General features: G+C 39.7%; 1 protein-coding gene across 4 annotated transcripts in view; it reads left to right on the top strand.

Annotated features, from left to right (window-relative positions):
• map2k5 (mitogen-activated protein kinase kinase 5) overlaps nt 1-13,474 on the top strand; it is a 353,172-nt gene extending 339,698 nt beyond the window's left edge. For all 4 annotated transcript variants that reach the window (XM_059639304.1, XM_048562623.2, XM_048562622.2 and 1 more), the window contains one exon: nt 6,107-13,474. In XM_059639304.1, coding sequence (XP_059495287.1) covers nt 6,107-6,211 — 105 coding nt within the window. In that variant the 3' untranslated portion in view covers nt 6,212-13,474. The remainder of the gene's footprint in view (nt 1-6,106) is intronic.
• The last annotated feature ends 4,925 nt before the right edge of the window (nt 13,475-18,399 follow it).

Here is an 18,399-nt window from a genome sequence, read left to right as displayed (position 1 = left end):
GGTTTGCAATGTTGGACCTTATTGAGAGCCTTGCTGAAGTCTACATGGACACAACAAATGCATTATTGTGATCAATTCTCTTGGTTACTTCCTGAAAAAATTCAATCAAATTTGTCAAACACAACCTCGTTTTAATAAATGCATGCTAACTGTCCCTGATAAATCCCTGGTTCTCCAAGTGCAGCTATATTCTGTCCTTCAGAATGATTTATAATAATTTCCCGAACAATAAGGTCAACAACTGGCCTGTAACTTCTTGGTGTATCCATTTTTTGCTTTTTTAAAGCACTGTTTGCTGACACTTGCATCTGCGTGCAGTTATGCATACATGCATGCCAATCCAAACACTGCAGGCACATGATGCAAAACTCTGTGTTATCGTGTAGAATTTACAAGTGCTGTCATATGGAAATATTGAAGTGCACATGTGCACCACTTTCAAAATGGGGTTCAGTGACGGAGAATAGGGACATGGGAGAGAAGGGGAGAATTGGGGAGGGAACTGGGAATCAGTGGGGCAGGAATCGGGGATGTGGTGGAGGAGTGACTCCTGTCCTGAGCGCCCTCGCCCTTCTGACTAACTCCTTTCTCCCAGATCCTAATTTCACACTGCCCCTCTCTCGGGTCCCAGACTTGTCTGTCCCTACCTCCCAGGTCCTCATCTCATTCCCATTCTTCTCTCCAGGGTCCTTTACCTCCCTGTTCCCCTGAAACCATTTAAATGTGACATTTATAGCAGTGTGCACACATCCACAGAAGTCGGCAAATGCTGCCTTTGTTTCAGTGAGATGATGTAAGCAGTCCTTCAGACCACTGGCACCTCATCTGTGGCCAGAGAGGACTTGAAAATTACTACCAGGGCCTAAGATGTCTCCTACCTGAACAGCCTAAGATATATTTCATCCAGCCCTACAGGTATATTCTGTTATAGGCTGCCAAACCCTCTGGCACCTCCCCGCCCTTTAATTTCTTCTAATGGTTCATAGCCCTCCATGATGTCTGCACCTACTCATCCTTTTCCATTGTGAAGATTGACACATTCATTGAGGACTGTAACCTACATCTTCTAGGTTGATGTACACATTTCCTTTTATTCTACTGGCCAATGCATTCTCATACAATCTATTAGCTTTGATAATTTCCATTTAGTTCCCCACTGTATAGTTTATATTCTTCTAGGAACTCTGTCCCTTGGAGCCCTTGGTATCTGCCATAAGCTTTTCTTATTTTCTGAATTTAAACCATTACATCCCTTGACATTCAGAGTTCTACACTCTTTAAGGGATCATACTTGCCCCATCCTGTCATTCTGACAAATTTTATATGCAAGTTGTTGCCCTGAGTCCACTTGGGCCAAATCATGTCTTAGCTTAGTAAAGTTAGTCTTTCCCCAGCTTAGAATGTTTACTCCTTATCCATTTCCATAACTATCCTAAATCTAACTGATATATGGTTGCTATACAAAATGCTCCCTCCTTTATTCCATTCATTCATTCATGGGATGTTGTCTTTATTCATCTCTAGCTGCCCTTGAGGAAGTGGTGGCGAACAGCTGCAGCCCCTTTGCTGTAGATTGATGCATACTGGCATTGACGAGGGTGTTCTAGGTGACCCAGTGCTACTGAAGGAACATCAGTATATTTCTAAGTCAGGATGGTGAGTGGCTCAGAAGGGAACTTCCAAGTGGTGGTGTTTCCAGGTATCTGCAGCCTTTGCCCTTCTTGATAGATGCTGGTAGTTGTGGGTTTTGAAGATGCTGTCTGTGAAGGTACTTGATACACCTTACACCTACCTGGGCTTATTTCCAAATATTGGGTTGAGAACTGCCCTCTCCCTTGTTGGGCTTTCAGTGTACTGACTAAAAATATTGTTCTGGATGCAATTTAAGAATTTTCTACCTTGCATTAAAATTATGCTAGTTAATATTTGCATAGTTGAAATTTCATATTATATCTGCCTCATTCTTACAATTCTCTGAAATTTGACTACATATTTTATTCTCTATCTCTCTCTGACTGTTTGGGAGCTTATAGAACACACACCCAACTGCACGTTTGCCCTTTGGTAATTTTAACTTCCACCCACATGGCTTCATTTAATGATCCATCTAAGATATTATCTCTCAACAATGCTACCTTGATCAATACTGCAACCGCCTCTTCTATCCCTGTACAATCTCAGCTATCTCCAGCAATGTCAGCTGCCAATCATGTCCATCTTTTAGCCAAGTCTCAGTTATAGCTGTGATATTATACTCCCTCATCTCTATCTGTGTTCTCAGCTTATCTGTCATATCCATGAGGCTCCTTGCATTAAAATCTCAAGTGGGCTTGCTAAGTCAGATTTTCTCTTATCTAGTCTAGATTTCCTCTGCTTTCCAGACTCACTTGTGTTTTAACTCCTAATTCTATCTCAGAATCTCTCTCCTTCGCTACCCATCCCCTTGCTAATTTAATTTAAACCTGAGGATGTTGGTCCTGTTCCTGCTCAGATGTAACTTGTGAAGTTCCTGTCTCATGTAGAAACAATCCCAGCGTCTCAGGCATCTGAAGACTTACACCTTACGCCATTTCTCAAGCCACAGATTCATCTGCAGTATTTCTATTTATAGACTCTCTACTGGGCAGCCTCAGGAGTCATCCAGAGATGACAACTTTTGAAGTTCCACTTTGCAATTTCCTACCAACTCCCTGCTTACAGGATTTCAGATCTCTTCCTTCCTATGTCATTGGTTCCAACATAGACCCACAACCTCTGGCTGTTTACCCTCCCCTTTCAGAATGCCCTCCAGTCATTCAGTGATATCCTTGACCCTGGCACCCAGGTGGCATCTTATTGTCAGGTTTAAGGTCACATTACCTGCTTATTATCCTCACTAATGATTTACCTACCACACTTCCTCCTCATGCTTATGGCTTTGCCTGGTCTGCAAAGAGGAATTATTGCTCTGACCATTTTCCAAGGCCAGAAAACTGTTTGCAGGCAAGATGCAGTTGGTGAGATTCCCTTATTGCCTGTCTGGTTCCATACTTTTTTTCTGGCAGTCACCCACTCCTTCTCAGACTGATGGTTCCTTAAGTTGTAGGGTGACCACAGACTGAAATGTGTTATCCACCAACCTCTCCACCTCATCAATGCATTGTAGTGGTCACAATCTCAAACCTGAAGCTCAGGTTGTTCCAACCAAAGGCATATCCTGCACACTTGGTCATTCAGACTCCCTGGAGCATAATATTTCCCACAGACTTGAACTCTCCAGATATACCTCAACCAAATAGAATATTGACCCCTTGCTTTTGTTTTACCCTCATTCCTACTTAAATACAGACTAGAAAAACTTATTCTTGTTTTGTATAATATTTCACGGAATGTAGACATTGCTGATAGACCAGTATTTATTGTCCATCCCTAATTGCCCAGTGGGTTTCTAAGATTCAATCTTATTGCTGTGGGTATACAGGTATAGACAGGTATAGGTAGGCCAGACCAAGTAAGGACAGCAGTTTCCTTCCCTAAAGAACATTGGTGAACCAGATAGATTTTTTGCACAATCAACAATGGTTTTGTGATCACCGTTATGTACCAAGTCCCATTCAGGTTAGTCACCAGTCTTTCCATTTCTTTGTGTAGGTCCTCACCTCACCACCACCTCGCGAATCTAAAGAACATTTCTCTTTTATCTTAATTGTAATGTCACATTACATGGTAATGAAGCTAATGATTGTCTTTTAGATAGTAGGATACTTCCTGATTCCAGAACAAGCACCAGCATTACGTGAAAGCATGGACTGGTCATCTGGTGGGATGTATTTCTACACCGTTTTACCAAATTTTTCAGTATTTCTGCCACTTTGTATAATGATAATTTAATGTTTCAATTAAAATAACGTGCCAAAATCTGGTGTACCTTGCTTTGAATGAAACATTTTCAATTCATTGCCAGGATGATGTTTTACTATGAATGCACATTGTTAAGGTTTGCAGATGCTGTGCTTGTTTATCCCAGTATGGATCCAAGCTTAATGTAATGTATTTGAAAACTAATTTTGGAGAGTAAATTAAAAGACAGTGGTGAGAGTTATAGCACATAGACCAAATGGCTTTTTGCAAAATGCTCACCAACTTAATCTTTCTACATGCCATGTACAATCCAGTCATCATAGATTCTGCCCGACCATTTAGACTCCTAAACAAAGATTCTGAAAATTTTGTTCTTGTGCTCCCAAAAGTCTAATCAATAAGAACTCCAGAATGTCAGCTTTTATTTGGCATTATTTATGTGCTTTTGCCCAGACAACATCTCTACTCAGACTTTCTCTCTAGAATAGAAAGCCTGGTATAATGGCAGCTTTGAAATCAGATTGGACAGCAGCTTTCCATATGAACTGCAACTGTGTTGCAAATTGTATCCATGTTTCTTCCCTAGCCAAAACTGGTCACGTAAATTTGTTTCCTCTTACTGAGCAGTGCTAACATTCTTAAAACTAGAGCATTTAAAATAAAGGAAATGTTTGTGTCCATGCCAACTGTATGCAAGAGCAATTCAGTTTGTTCACTTACCCGCTTTTTCTGTAACCTTGCCTCTTTGGGCACTTATTGAATTCCTTTGCAAAGCCATTATATTTATTGCCTCCACCATGCACTCAGTGGATTTCAGATCCTAACTACTCACTGAGTCAAAAGACTTTTCCTCATTTCACTTTGGTTTAATTTGGTTCTTTTGCCAATCATCTTGTATTAATATTCTCTGGTTCCCGACCATTCCACTAATCTAAATAGTTTATCTACTATGTCCAGACCTCCTGTGAATTTGAACACTTCTAACTATGCTCCTCTCAATCTCCTCTTCTCTCTGGTGAATAAGCCAGCTTCTTTAATCTGTTCATGCAGCTGAAGGCCCTCGTGCCAGAAACGATTTTCATAAATCTTTTCTGCACCTTCCTGAATACCTTCACAAACTTCCTAATGTGTTGTGCACTAAAGAAGTAGAAATTGTCCTCCCATTGAGGCTGAACCAGTGTTTTATTAAAGTTCATTACAACTTGCTTACTTTTGTAATCAAAGCACTGAATCTCATTTGGCCCTTTAATCACTGTCTCAATGTATCCAACCATTTTACGATTCAACTTCCCCTTGCTAAACCTCCAAAAAATCATAGCCATCCTCTTCTCTTGTGTATTTCTGTTCATAATTGGCCTCAACTCCGTTCAACCTCTGAATATTTGAGATTTAGGGCAGAGTTACAGAAGCTTGGTGTGCTACTCAATCAAATTCAGTTTCCTCCTGTCACCTCTACATCTGAATCATTATCAAAACTATTTTCCTCCACTTCTCCATTCCCATCACCTGAATACTTTTAAAAACCTCTTTAGACTTTAACTGTCTAGCTTACACACATTCACAGACAAACAAAATACCTCACTAGCAGATGGCTCCTTTTTATTAACCCCAGTGAATACAAAAGGGGTTAGTGCTTACAAAAACAGAAATTGCAGGAAAAGTTCAGCAGGTCTGGCAGCATTTGTGGAAAGAAAAAAGAATTAACATTTTGGATCCAGTGACCCTTCTTCAGGACTTTGAGTTCTTCCAGCAGTTTCTGTTTTGTTTCTGATTTCCAGAACTCGCAGTTGTTATTTTTTGTTAAGGGATTATTGTATGTTGTTCTGAAGCATGCATAATTGTTTTCTTTTCAATATGTGACCATTAAACACAACAAAATGCAGAAGTTCAAATTCTTTTCACTGCGAAAAGTAAGTAAAATTATCTATTCTTGGTATGTGCTGTAGATGTAATGGTTCTATGGCTCCTAGCTTAGTAGGAGGTAGATCTCAATTATATCCCTGAATAATATAAGGCTGTTCTAGAACTCTCAATTATATTGAGCAGGGTATCTTGCACAGAGTGCAACATCATTGCATTAGACCATTAAATTACAAGGAATGCATGTTCATGAATTTCTTTCCATGGCTAGTTTTGATGGGGAATTTCAATGTGGAAAAATCTGAGCTGAAGATACATATGACCTGACCTTAACAGTTATTAGCTTAGTCTACAAAAGATTCCTTCCTTTCATTTGCTTCATTTCTTTTAAATCCTTGCTTTGCAGGTTCACCCATTTGTAGTGCAGTACAATGACAAGAACGCAGAAGTGGTTTCCATGTGGGTTTGCAGAATGCTTGAAGAAAGGCGCTCTCAACAGGGTATCCAGTGACCAACCTCACCAGTCTCTACAGACAAAGGATGTTATGAAGATAACAAAATCTCAGCAGCAAAAGCAATTTTTTTTCCCTCCAGTGTTGCCAGATCAACGTAGCTGAGTGTTCCGTGACCACAGCACGCCTTATATTATCTCATACAAGCAGACGACATCTGTAACTGTCCTCTGACTTGGCAGGTGGTCTCAATTACAGCCACCATGATGTGATGTATAGACTGTCTACGAAAAGGGGTATATCACAGGAGGCCAACACATTACAAGCAGCAGTGTCCAGGTTTTCATATCTAATTCACTGCACAGTTTATGTATTCCTGTTTGCCCTGTGTGAATTCTGACATAATCTGCCCTATATCTGTAAACTGGGAACATTGTTACTAAAGAAAATAATCTTGTCATTGAGACAGGAGATATGATAAACTCGGTATGCGAGACAACGAGCTGCCATTCTACACTGATTGAAAGCAATTAATATTTTGGATATGTACTTATTTTCCTGCAAATACATTATAACATTTCGGAATGCAAGTAAATATAAAGCCGTAAATTTATTATAATATTGCAATGATTTTAAATGATTTGATCAGACTTGTAACAAAATTCTATATCTTTGATCTGCAGTAATGATGTTTAATATTTGAATTTCAGTTTTGGATGAAGTACTCACATTATGTACAGTTTTTTGGTTGATAGATTCAGCTAAAATATTTCCATCCTCTATTGTGCATTGCACTGATCACTCTGGTAATCTGCGCAGGCACTCAAATGCCTTATATCATAATATCATGTTCCTTTGTTCAGTAATGTGCAGTTTCTTGCTGATTTTCTAAAACTTTGCATTAAATAAAAAAACTTAGCAAAAGCCTAATAATGGTAACAAACAATGGAATTCATGACAATAACTTACTAATTCCTCAAGCTAAAAAGCATACAATTCTATAAAAATGTGTATATCATCCAGCAATGATGTTTCACCCAGAAGGTTGAGACTGAGCATTTCAAAAACAAGAAGAGTATTCTGTATGTTTATTTATGTAGTATTCACTTTAATGTCCCTGTTTACCTTACACGCACAGATTTTGGATCAGGAAAGTAGTGGCATATTTGACAATACATTTAACATCAATACTATATGATTGGATCATGCTAAGGAAGAATTAACTTTCATTTATGTGGTGTTTTTGATGTTCTCCAAATACAAAAGCCAATGAAATAGAATTTCAGAATAGAAGAATAATACTTACAACACAAAAACAAGTCATTTGGACCCCAACAGGTGCATGTCAGTATTTATGCTTCATGTGAGCCTCTTATCATTTTCCACGCATTTATGTTGACATGTTTTTCTTTTCTCCCTAATATATTCATGTATCTTCCCATTAAATATATCTATGCTAGTTCCTTCACCTACCCTTTGCGGTAGCAGGTTCCACATTTCTGATTGCTCCCTGGATAAAAATATTTTGCCTGAATTTCCAATTGAATTTGTTATGTCTATCTTATTTATTATATCTGACCTATATTTTTGGCATTTAGTTCTGGTCTCCTCCACTGCTGGAACTCTCATTTTTACATCTTCCCCATCTGATTGTTTCATAATCTTGAAGACCTCATTCGTGCCACGGCTCAGTCTTTCCTTTTCTGTAGAAAAGATCTCAACTGGTTCAGTTTTCTTAATGTGACTTCTCAATCCTGGTATCAACCTAGTACATTTTTATTTCATTTCCTGCAGTGCCTTTTGTTTATTATATGAAGACTTGAACTGTTCAGAATTCTTTTTTTCAAGTGGTCCATTGAAGTTGAGACTGAAACAAACAGAAATTGTTGGAGAAACTAAGGAGGTCTGGTAGCATTTGTGGAGAGAAAACAGAGTTAACGGTTCAAGTCCACTCACCCTTCTTCAGAGCTGAATTCACTGGGCTCAAAATGTTAACTCTGCTTTCTCTGTACAGATGCTGCCAGACCTGCTGAGTTTCTCCAGCAATTTCTGTTTTCATTTGAAATTTCCAGCATCCGCAGTTCTGTGATTTATTTGAGAAATTGACAATTACTTGTTTCCGCTCAGGCTGCATAGGTTCTGAGAAGACTTATACGTACATTGAGAAATCTAAAAACTGCCATATGTTTTATGGGCAGGTTAGACAAGTTGTTTGCAGATTTATGTACTGTCACTGACACCTCAACTTCACCTCTGCATATTCCTGACAAAGTTTTTCAATGTCCTTGAGACTCTACTAAATGAGTCTGCTTTATCTTGGGTCAGACACAAGCCAGGATCTGCCAAAAGTCAGCAACTTTGCTTTGCTTCTTCAGGATGCTCTGAGGACATCGCTATACCTTTTTCATTGACTCTTACCGGGACCAAGGTCCATGTAAGGCAGTTGTTTCAGGAGCCTGGCATCAGCCGAACACACTTACAGAACTGGTGGTGAGTGGTTAACACCACAATGCCACACAAGTTGGCTAGAGATAGGATGCTGTTATTGAATTCAGCATTAATGGGAACTGCAGATGCTGGAGAATCCGAGATAACAAAGTGTGGAGCTGGATGAACACAGCAGGCCAAGCAGCATCTCAGGAGCACAAAAGCTGATTCTTCGGGCCTGGACCCTTCATCGGAAAACGTTGGTCCAGAGGGAGGAGGGTAACTTCTTCAGGTTAGGCATCCTGGAAGAGGCTTCGCAGTGAGGTTAAAGGGTCTAGGCCTGAAATGTCAGCTTTTGTGCTCCTAAGATGCTGCTTGGCCTGCTGTGTTCATCCAGCTCCACACTTTGCTGTTATTGAATTGCCCGTTTTGCAAAGACAGCACTGGTGGCACTTCTCTGGTTGTTTGAGGTGCCTGCCATGGTTTGTCCAAGTCACTGAAGCATATTGGAGTACAGAGAGTACTACAGTCCTGAGAACTAGTCTTGGATTTAAGATCTTATCTTCACCTTTTTTCTCAGTTGGTTGTGGACTAAGCTGACACATTGGAGCAAGGACAAATTTTTCGGTCCGTGTCTAACTTCATTGAGAGATTTGCCCCATTTTCCAGGATGTTGATGTTGATCTTAATCAGCAGTATGGGAGGTATTGTTGTTATGCCCTGGGCTTGTTGGATGTGGACCCTAGTTTTCAGGGTATTTAGTGAAAGCTAGTCTGCATTCTGAAGCTCTCTGACTCAGGATGAAATGATTTCACTTTTGGATTGAAGTAGAGTTAGTGGAACAGTTTACCTTTTTATGATGCTATTTTGTTAACCAGTGGCTTGTAGTTGATTTGATTTCTTTTTTCTCTCTCTATTGCCCATTAGAGTCTCATGGCAGACACTGAACATTTTATTGTCCAGATCACTGAAGTCTGCATCATGCTGAGTTCACTATGAAATGGCAGGATCTGTGAAGATGCCTATAAGATAATCATTCCATCCTCGTGAGCGAGAAAACCACCACCACCTAAAAGAAGACAAACATATTTTCTGTTATGTGGGCAAGGTGAAAGCAAATTTGGACACAGCAACATTCAACAACAACAAAAATAAAATCCTTAGTTAATCTGCTTTGGCAGAGTTACTTGAAGGATGAAAATGGGCTCTCACTTCCGCTTCTTCAGTTAGTGCCACAGGACATTTTTTAATCCACCTAAACAGGCAGCCAGAGTATCTGCTTGATGCCTTATTCAAAAGATAACACCACTAATATTGCAGCAATCCTTCAGCACAACAGTAACATGTCTGTTTAGATTGAATTCCTGTGCTTGAACCCAAAACCTCTTGTTTTCCTTCAAATGAAGCGCAAGCATTCTTGCCTAGATACTATATCCCTTCGATTGACTTGCTTCCAAATTTTAACCACCTAAGTCCTCTAATGCAAAACTTTGTTTTTCCCTAAACCCTTCAGAAAGTACTCTAGATAGAGCATCTGCCCAGCATAGCTCAAGACCAAGAACTAAATTGTGATGAAACCCAAACCTACATCTTTCCTATACTGTCACTCTACATGAGTTCGCTGATGCTGTTGCTAATATAACCACAAGTGTTCATAGCTGCCTCAACAATTGTGTCCGTGCCCATTTTCTTACATTGAAACTGTAGTGAAATTGAATAAATAACTATTTAAATTATTTACAGCAGTCATTATCAATTAAGTGCTCATGCAACATAATTCTGTTAGAATAGAAGCATAAGTGTGACCTTACATTGGTTTTATAATACAATTTTGTCTACATTTTCACAAAGGTTTTGTGGCAGTGTAGTCATTTAATATGACATTAGTAGCAAAAAACATCAATGAAATTTGTCCAATTTTTTTGCCTTCTGTGGCTTCCAAGATTTTTTACCATGGAAATGAAAGCTATTTATCAAACTTCAATTCTATTTTTTTTGGTAAGTCCCTATACACGTTAAGTTGATTTTACTACTTGATCTATTGCTGTGATTAGGTTCTATTCACAAATGAGGCAGTCAGAACCTCTGAAACATCTAGGCCCCCAACATTAAAATAGGATTGACAAGACAATTAAATACGACTCAAAAATCTGAGTTTCTTAGATCTCAGAGTTCAAATTTGCCTGGGCCACAAGTTTACAAATCAGAGATTTCTACCTTAACATGCTTAGATGCTAATTTGTATGCCTGATTTCAGCACAGGTACAAACTCTTAAGTTTGAAACCTGGTTTTGAAGCTCAGTAAAATAATGAGCAAAGGAATTTCATATTAGTGATTGCAAGCAACAGCACAATTTACCCCAAGTGGGAATTATTGTGTAACATCCTGTGTTGCCGTCTTTACACATCTTGGCCAGGGGCTTCTGCTTTGACCTAGATTAGTAGCAAGCTTCTGCTTCTTTGACTATGATTGATCTAGTGTCATGTCTAGTTGGAATGTGTATGCGGTCTTTTATTCTACATGATATTAGATAATTTCAGTCTGGAAAGGAGAAGAAACAAGTAGAAGTTGAATAGTTCAGAACACTAAACTAAATTTGAATTATTTTAAATTGGTGGAAAGGGGAAAATTAGATAATTTTCTGTTATTAATGTTTGAAGCAGTGTGTTTGGGTTTTTTTTAACATTTTGGTTTCCGTAACAGCTTTGCCAGATTCAGTCTCTGCAGAAATTTTGCACTGGTAACTAAGTAGCAGGAATTCCAATCATATGACCAGCCCAGCTCACTTGTGACCATCTGTATGGTGTGGATGCTTATTGGCATGCTATCTGTGGTGTGCATGTCAGTGTCTATGATTTTGACCTGCTACTGATATTTAAGAGCTTCCAAAATAAAGTTATGAGAGTGGTCAAGTTTGTTTTTAGCATGACCCTGTGAAAATGTTTGAGTTCCATTGCAGTATATAGTCCAAATCTGGCATGTGTGGGGGAAAAAAAATGTGCAGGAATACTGTTTGAATAAACTTCAAGTTTAGCAGGCAGATACCTTTTTCATTTCCAGACAGCTGTTCAAAGTCTGCCAAATGCAACATTTTCTTTGGCAATTCTTGCATGAGTCTTGTCATCAATATGGCTGACTCAACAGAGATGCTGCCAAGGTGTGAACTTATCTGTTGCTGAAATGTTCTGGTTGCAGACTGAAACTTTGGTCTTGAATGAGGGTTTTCCTGGCATATTTCAACCATTTTCTTTGTGTTGTAGATGTTGCATGCATGAAAGAACACATCCATGCTACATTGAACTGACAGCTGGTGCATACATAGGAAATCATAAAGTCTGTCCTTGGAGACCATAGTCTTCACCAGATTCATCTCAGATTGAGCAGTTTCCCGGCCAGGCAATATCTGGTTTTGATACCAGGATCACCACTGTACAAGGCATTGGAGACCATAGCAGAGAAAACAAGCTGAAGACACTTAACATCCAACTTTGCCTAACTCCATAAGACTACTATGGTGGATCAAAAGATTTATCATTATCCAGTCTTAACTTTGGCTTGTGCACTATTGCATAGATCCCAGACAAGGCATGCAGTGACCTTTAAGGCAGTTAAATTACAATACAACGTGTAACATTCCATTATGAATGCGTCCACCTCCCCTTCACCTTCATTAGTAGCAGCGGTAGTAATAGACCAGAAATATAGTTATTATAAACAGGCTATGTGGTCAGTAAGCACAGAATCCAAGCTATATGGAAGTTTGATGAATTAATACAGTATAAATGGTTACTGTTGTTAATAAATTTCAAGACATCTGCCTCAACAAGAGCCAAATTATCCTGCAAGTGACAATGTTTGGGGAACATTCAGACCTTACCATACAGGCAGTGGTTTTGAATTCAAGCCCCATCGTGATAGCAGATAGTTGATACTAAAAAGTGATAATGTTTATGACAAACCATTCAGGACTAAAGTTCTCTAACCTGTTCTGAAGCCTAGAGACCTGAATGGATTAGGAACACTTATGAGTCTTCTCTTTATTCTTTATTATGAATGTGTTGTCATAGTTTATCCCTTAGATCTGGTACAATGTTACCAGAAATTTAGAGATTGCACTTGACATCAGTCCACTGGGAGATTAACAAGGTTGCATGAAGTTCAATGCCTGCAAGGACCCTTGGGCAAAATGCAGGGAGAGAACTTTTCTTCATGCTTCTAAGGCCTTGTGTCTATCCACACATTGATCAATTCCGCCATCTTTTTGAGGCTTTCATTTGTTTCTCAAAAGATGTGTGCCCCTGATCAACTCTTCTCACAATGGGTCTGGCATCCCATGTGTTGACATTACTGTCTTAAATTCAAAATGGACTCGGGAGCTGTATACAGCTGCAACTGTTTGAAAATATGAAACCTACAGCAATGTTTAATCAGCTGACTCAGCTATTATCAGTCCACAAATTGGAATATGAGGTGTTGCTCCTCCAGTTTCCTGGAGGTGGTGTTGTGGCACTGGAGGAGGCCCAGACTGGACGTATCATTCAGGGAGTGGGAAGGGAAACTGAAGTTCATGACTGGAGAGTGTTGTCATTTGTCATGAACAGAGTGCAGGTGCTGTTCAAAGAAGCGTCCAAGCCTACTCTTGGTCTCGCCGATGTAGAGGAGGCCACGTTGGGAGCAGCAGATGCAATAGACCACACACATTAGCGCAGCAGCTCATGGGTTAGAACCGCTGCCTCACAGCACCAGGGACCAAAGTTCAATTCCACCCTTGGTCAACTGTCTGTGTAGAGTAGCTGCCAATCCTGTCGGTTGGGTGCGTGCGTTTGCGTGTTCTCGCGTTATATCTATCTATCTGTCTCTAGCTGTCTGTCTGTCTGTCTGTCTGTCTGTCTGTCTGTCTGTCTCTGTCTCTGTCTGTCTGTCTCTGTCTCTGTCTCTGTCTGTCTGTCTCTGTCTCTCTCTCTGTCTGTCTCTGTCTCTCTCTCTCTCTCTCTCTCTCTCTCTCTCTCTCTCTCTCTCTCTCTCTCTCTCTCTCTCTCTCTCTCTCTCTCTCTCTCTCTCTCTCTCTCTCTCTCTCAGCAAATCGCTCCACAAGGGTATTGGACGCTGCACATGCAACCTGCCCCTCTTGTACAGGTCTCCTCTACCTCAGAAGGGATCCCAATGATCCAACAACTGAAAACCACACATTGACACCAGGTTCTCTCTGACCTGCAGTACAGTCATGGTGACTGTGGTGATGTCTCCCAGAATTCTGCTGTGATGATTCTCAGCCACCCTCTGATTCACTCATGATAAAATAATTCATCTTTGCCCAGGAAAATTTGACATTATTGGCAACTTTAAAAGTGATACTGTGGAAGATGATCCACAAAGTCAAGCACAGTACTAACTGGTGCAGCTCCATTATTTATGTTCAGACCAAAGTTACAGTTAAAAAATGCATGTTTAAAATCAAAGAAACTGAATATTGCACTAAAAAGATGCTCACAAACCATTGTTCCTTGGAAGAATTTAATCCCCAAGTTCTCAGGTGCCAAGCATTTTCCTAAGCTCAGTGCAAAAATGGGTATTAATCCGTGCATCTTTCCCTAGAGTCACAGGTACTGGCAACTTTTAGAGCACCTTTCAGTAGTTACTTTTTCATCAGATTATTATCAGACAGTATATATACTAACAGCATGTATCATAGATGACATTACAGTCATCAGAAAAACTAAGCATGAGCATGACACAAGCCTCCATCAGCTTATGGCAGCATCAAGAAAACAATCACCACCATATTCAGTACATTGAGAGTTTCTCAACAAAATGTGTCTAAAAATGGTCTACAAAATACAAGGGCACACTTCATAGGCATGTTCAGAAAATGATGTGCCTGACAGACTACCTCTTTATAGAATCACTACAGTGTGAAAAGAGGCCATTTGGCCAATTGAGTCCACACCAACCTTCTGAAGACTATCCCCCTGACCCCATCCCTATAATCCCTCATTTAGCATGGCCAATCCACATAATCTGCACATCTTTGGAGGAAACCACAACACCTGGAGGATGCCCACACAGACATGGGGAGAATGTGCCAACTCCAAACAGTTACCCAAGGCTTGAATCGAGTCACAGTCCCCAGCACTATGAGGCATCAGTGCTAACCACAGAGCCACCATGCCACCCTCACCACTCTTAGTCTAATGGTCCTGTAGAATGTACTGTTCATACCATAAAATCCATGATAGTCAAGTGTAAAGCAACTTGCCAAGTTTCTGAATATCTGTGTCAAATCTTCTTTACTCCTCGGGCTGTGGTTCACCTTCACTGCTAGCTCTCATGTCTAGAATTCTTCCCTCTCACATTTCACACATTTCTTCCCAACCCAACCACGTGTATGATGCATTGTTGGGAAAAGGGGAGAAACTGGTACAAGAGCATGATTAATGAGCATTCCAACTTAAACCAGGACGAGGTATAAATGTTTGAGATTATCATAAAAGTATGTGGGTTCCAGGTAGGATACTGCATCATTGTGTCCACCTCAGGTGACATGGTATTGTAATGAGCAAAGATCAAGTCATGCAAAGAAATAAGCATATCTACACTGTATATCATTAATCATCCACTGCACAGGATGACAAATCAGATATTGAAAATATTGTTACTTCCAGACAACAATCAGACATCTGCAACAAATGGTGTACATTCAGTCAGACAGTACACTGCAGAGTGAAGCTTCACTGCCAAGTTATAATAACTGTATAGGGACTAGACCTGGTCATGCATATGTCTGGCATTGGCTTAATGTGTAGGGATAATATACCAATATGTTTATTGAAAGTTTTCCATCCTTTAACGGGAATAGGCAGTGGAGGGAGGCACATTTTACTCTTGCATGGATAGACCAGTCAGGCAGGACACCTTTCAGACAGTCCAGCAAAAGCACAAAATATGACGTTCTGGTGTAAAGGTACCCACCTCACCCTCACCTTCAGTCATAACAGTAACAGCAACAACATTAATAGGCTGCTTGCAGTTCCTTTATCTTCGCTCTATGCAATCAATAAACATAAAACTCAGACTATGTGTGTTTGAGATATTACAGCACTATAATTAGATGAACATTCTTAATAAATCTCAATGCATTTGTCCCAACTTGAGCTCAATCTTTATTGTATATGTTACAAGGGACAATATAAAGGAGTACTCAGGTAGGCAATGATGTCTTACCCAGAATCCACATGATTGACCTCCAGCTTGTAGACCTCAACAGGGATGGAGTCAGCTCCTGGAACTTTGACTAAGAGGAAATCAAGAGCTTTCCCAACCGTGTGAGAGGATCATTAAGAGAACAGTTAACGGCAGTCTGCTCGTTGTTCTTCACTTATGGATTGCAGCATTTGGGAGTTGAGTAAATTGCTTTGCCCAACTTTCTAGAATTTGGACTTTTTCTCTGTGCACAGTGTTGACCTGTCAGCACCAAGGATAATTGGGAAGTAACTTCCCCGGATTAATCCTGTATTTTGCACTTGTAAACAAAAATCACTTTTTGATATAATCTCAGTTCAGAGATTTTTTGTGTCAGCTTGTCTTTGCATTTTGGCATTTTGCCTTATTGTCAGTCAAGATGTCTTTGACAATTCTGGTTAAGTTTATGCAACTCAGCTTCTGTATTCTTAGCTTGGCAGTTATTTTTAATTTTGTTTAGATCTTCTTATCTGACTTGTTTACATGATCAATCTGATCTTCTTAATAAAACCTGTATGAACACATATCTTTTTCTTATGTGTCATGTTTTTAATGCAGCAGCTTTGGTCCATAGCAACTGATCAACGTGGACATGGAATTCTTTTAAAAAGTATAGAGCAGGTCCCAATTCAACTTCTGTTTATTAATTCTAAACTGAAATCATCTTTAGAGGAGAGCTTTAGAAAAACAGATGCAGTTCACTTTGGACTAAGGGAAGAGACATTGATTTTTGTGACATGGTAACAGTGACGTGTGAAGACAAGATGCTGCACCTCATTGGTATTTGCAACCCTGCCCTGTCTATGTGCAAGTTAGAAAGAGCTTTTGCCTGTCAGTTTTTCAAAAATGAAGGGTGATTCTCTAAAACTGGAAAAAAGCCTTTTAAGGTAAAATGTTACCAATTTCAGAAAGGTAAACCTACCAGCCAATTTGCTTCATTACGTTGTGCTGCAGGATGTGCTGTCTTTAAAGCTGTGACCTGCAATGTAACCTGTATCCCAAAATCTTCTTGATCTGTACACCCTTTGCTTCTTGTGATCTGCCTGAACCGCTCGTAAACATAACTTTTCACCACTTTGGAACACATGACGATAAAATCAATCAAACAATCAAAGTAAGTCAATCATTGATGCAGTCTCTGCTTTGCACCAATGCTAAATTTGTAACACAAATCCAGACCCACTAATGTGGAATTTAAATCTATTGCAGTGTGAGACTGGGTATAAAAAATGCCTTGGGGAAGTCCCTTAACTCTACTGAACACTTTTGACCTACCTGGAATGAATTAAAAAGTTTAAGGAATTCAACATTTTAAATGTAGCTACTGGGGGATGAGCTTTGCATATGCACATACATTCTTCAAAACATACAAACAGGGGTCCTGACTTATGCTGGTCTTTTTAAAATGCAACTGCATTGAATGACATGATAATTTAATGTTTTGTACTGAGATAAAGAGGTATTACTTACTAAGGATGTTGCGTTATAGAACTGCAGGACACTTACATATAGGTCATAGCTAGCAGAGATACATGGCTGGGATTTGGTTAATGTTCTAATGGTGGTTACATATTGCAGCAGGGAAGTTTATGTGCCTTTTCTACTGTCTGTTTCCTGCATTTTGAAAAAGGTCAGTGATGTGATGAGATTAAGTTAACAATTTTGGCTTTGTTAGTGTACTTTGAATCATATCAACCAGAACTGCACTAAAAAAAAACTGATTTAATAATTTCATCAGAGATACTAATACAAACATTTCAGTTAGTCTCAGCATCATCCCTTTATTGATAATCCTATACGTCAAGGATTGATTCATCTTCACAGACATTTGGGTGAATTTGAGATATCCATGTTGGCTGCAGGCTTGCAGATAGCTCATGGGACCAATTTCAGTCTTACAGGCTTCTCAAAGTGAGGACATCAGTTGAATTGGTGGTGGATTGTTGGCTCAAGAATAAGCTCTCTCCTCCCATTTATCCCATTCTTGTTGTTCGGAATGTCTTAAAACCATCTTGGTTATGATTGGACATTTGCTTCTATGTTTTAATATTAATAGAGCAGGCATTCATGAAGGTTTTCAGATTGTCTTTGAATCAGGGAAGGTGAAGGCCTAGTGGTATTATTGCTGGACTGTTAATCCGGAGACCCAGGTAATATTCTGGGGACCAGGGTTCAAATCCTGCCACTGCAAACTCAATTAAAAATATCTGGAATTAAGAATCAAATGATGACTATGTATCCATTGTTGATTGTCGGTGAAACCCATTTGGTTCACCAATGTCCTTTAGGGAAGGAAACTGCCATTCTTACCTGGTCTGGTCTACATGTGACTCCAGACCCACAGAAAAGTGATTGACTCTGAACTACCCCCAGGGCAATTAGGAATGGGCAACAAATATGGCTAGCTATGGACACCCTCATCCCATTAATGAAATAAAAAGGGAAAAAATATTTCCTTTGACCCACTTGTGAATGGTTTCCCTGACATGGATCTGAGGGATCACCAGTTTGGCAGTGTAGAGTCAAGACTTCTGACAATGTATCTTATCCATCTCATCTGATGTGAAATTACCGTGGGCT

This window comes from Stegostoma tigrinum, chromosome 33 (assembly GCF_030684315.1).
Source record: "Stegostoma tigrinum isolate sSteTig4 chromosome 33, sSteTig4.hap1, whole genome shotgun sequence".
Lineage (NCBI taxonomy): Eukaryota > Metazoa > Chordata > Chondrichthyes > Orectolobiformes > Stegostomatidae > Stegostoma > Stegostoma tigrinum.
The sequence above is the reverse complement of the archived record's forward strand: the minus strand, read 5'-3'. Positions and strand labels throughout refer to the sequence as shown.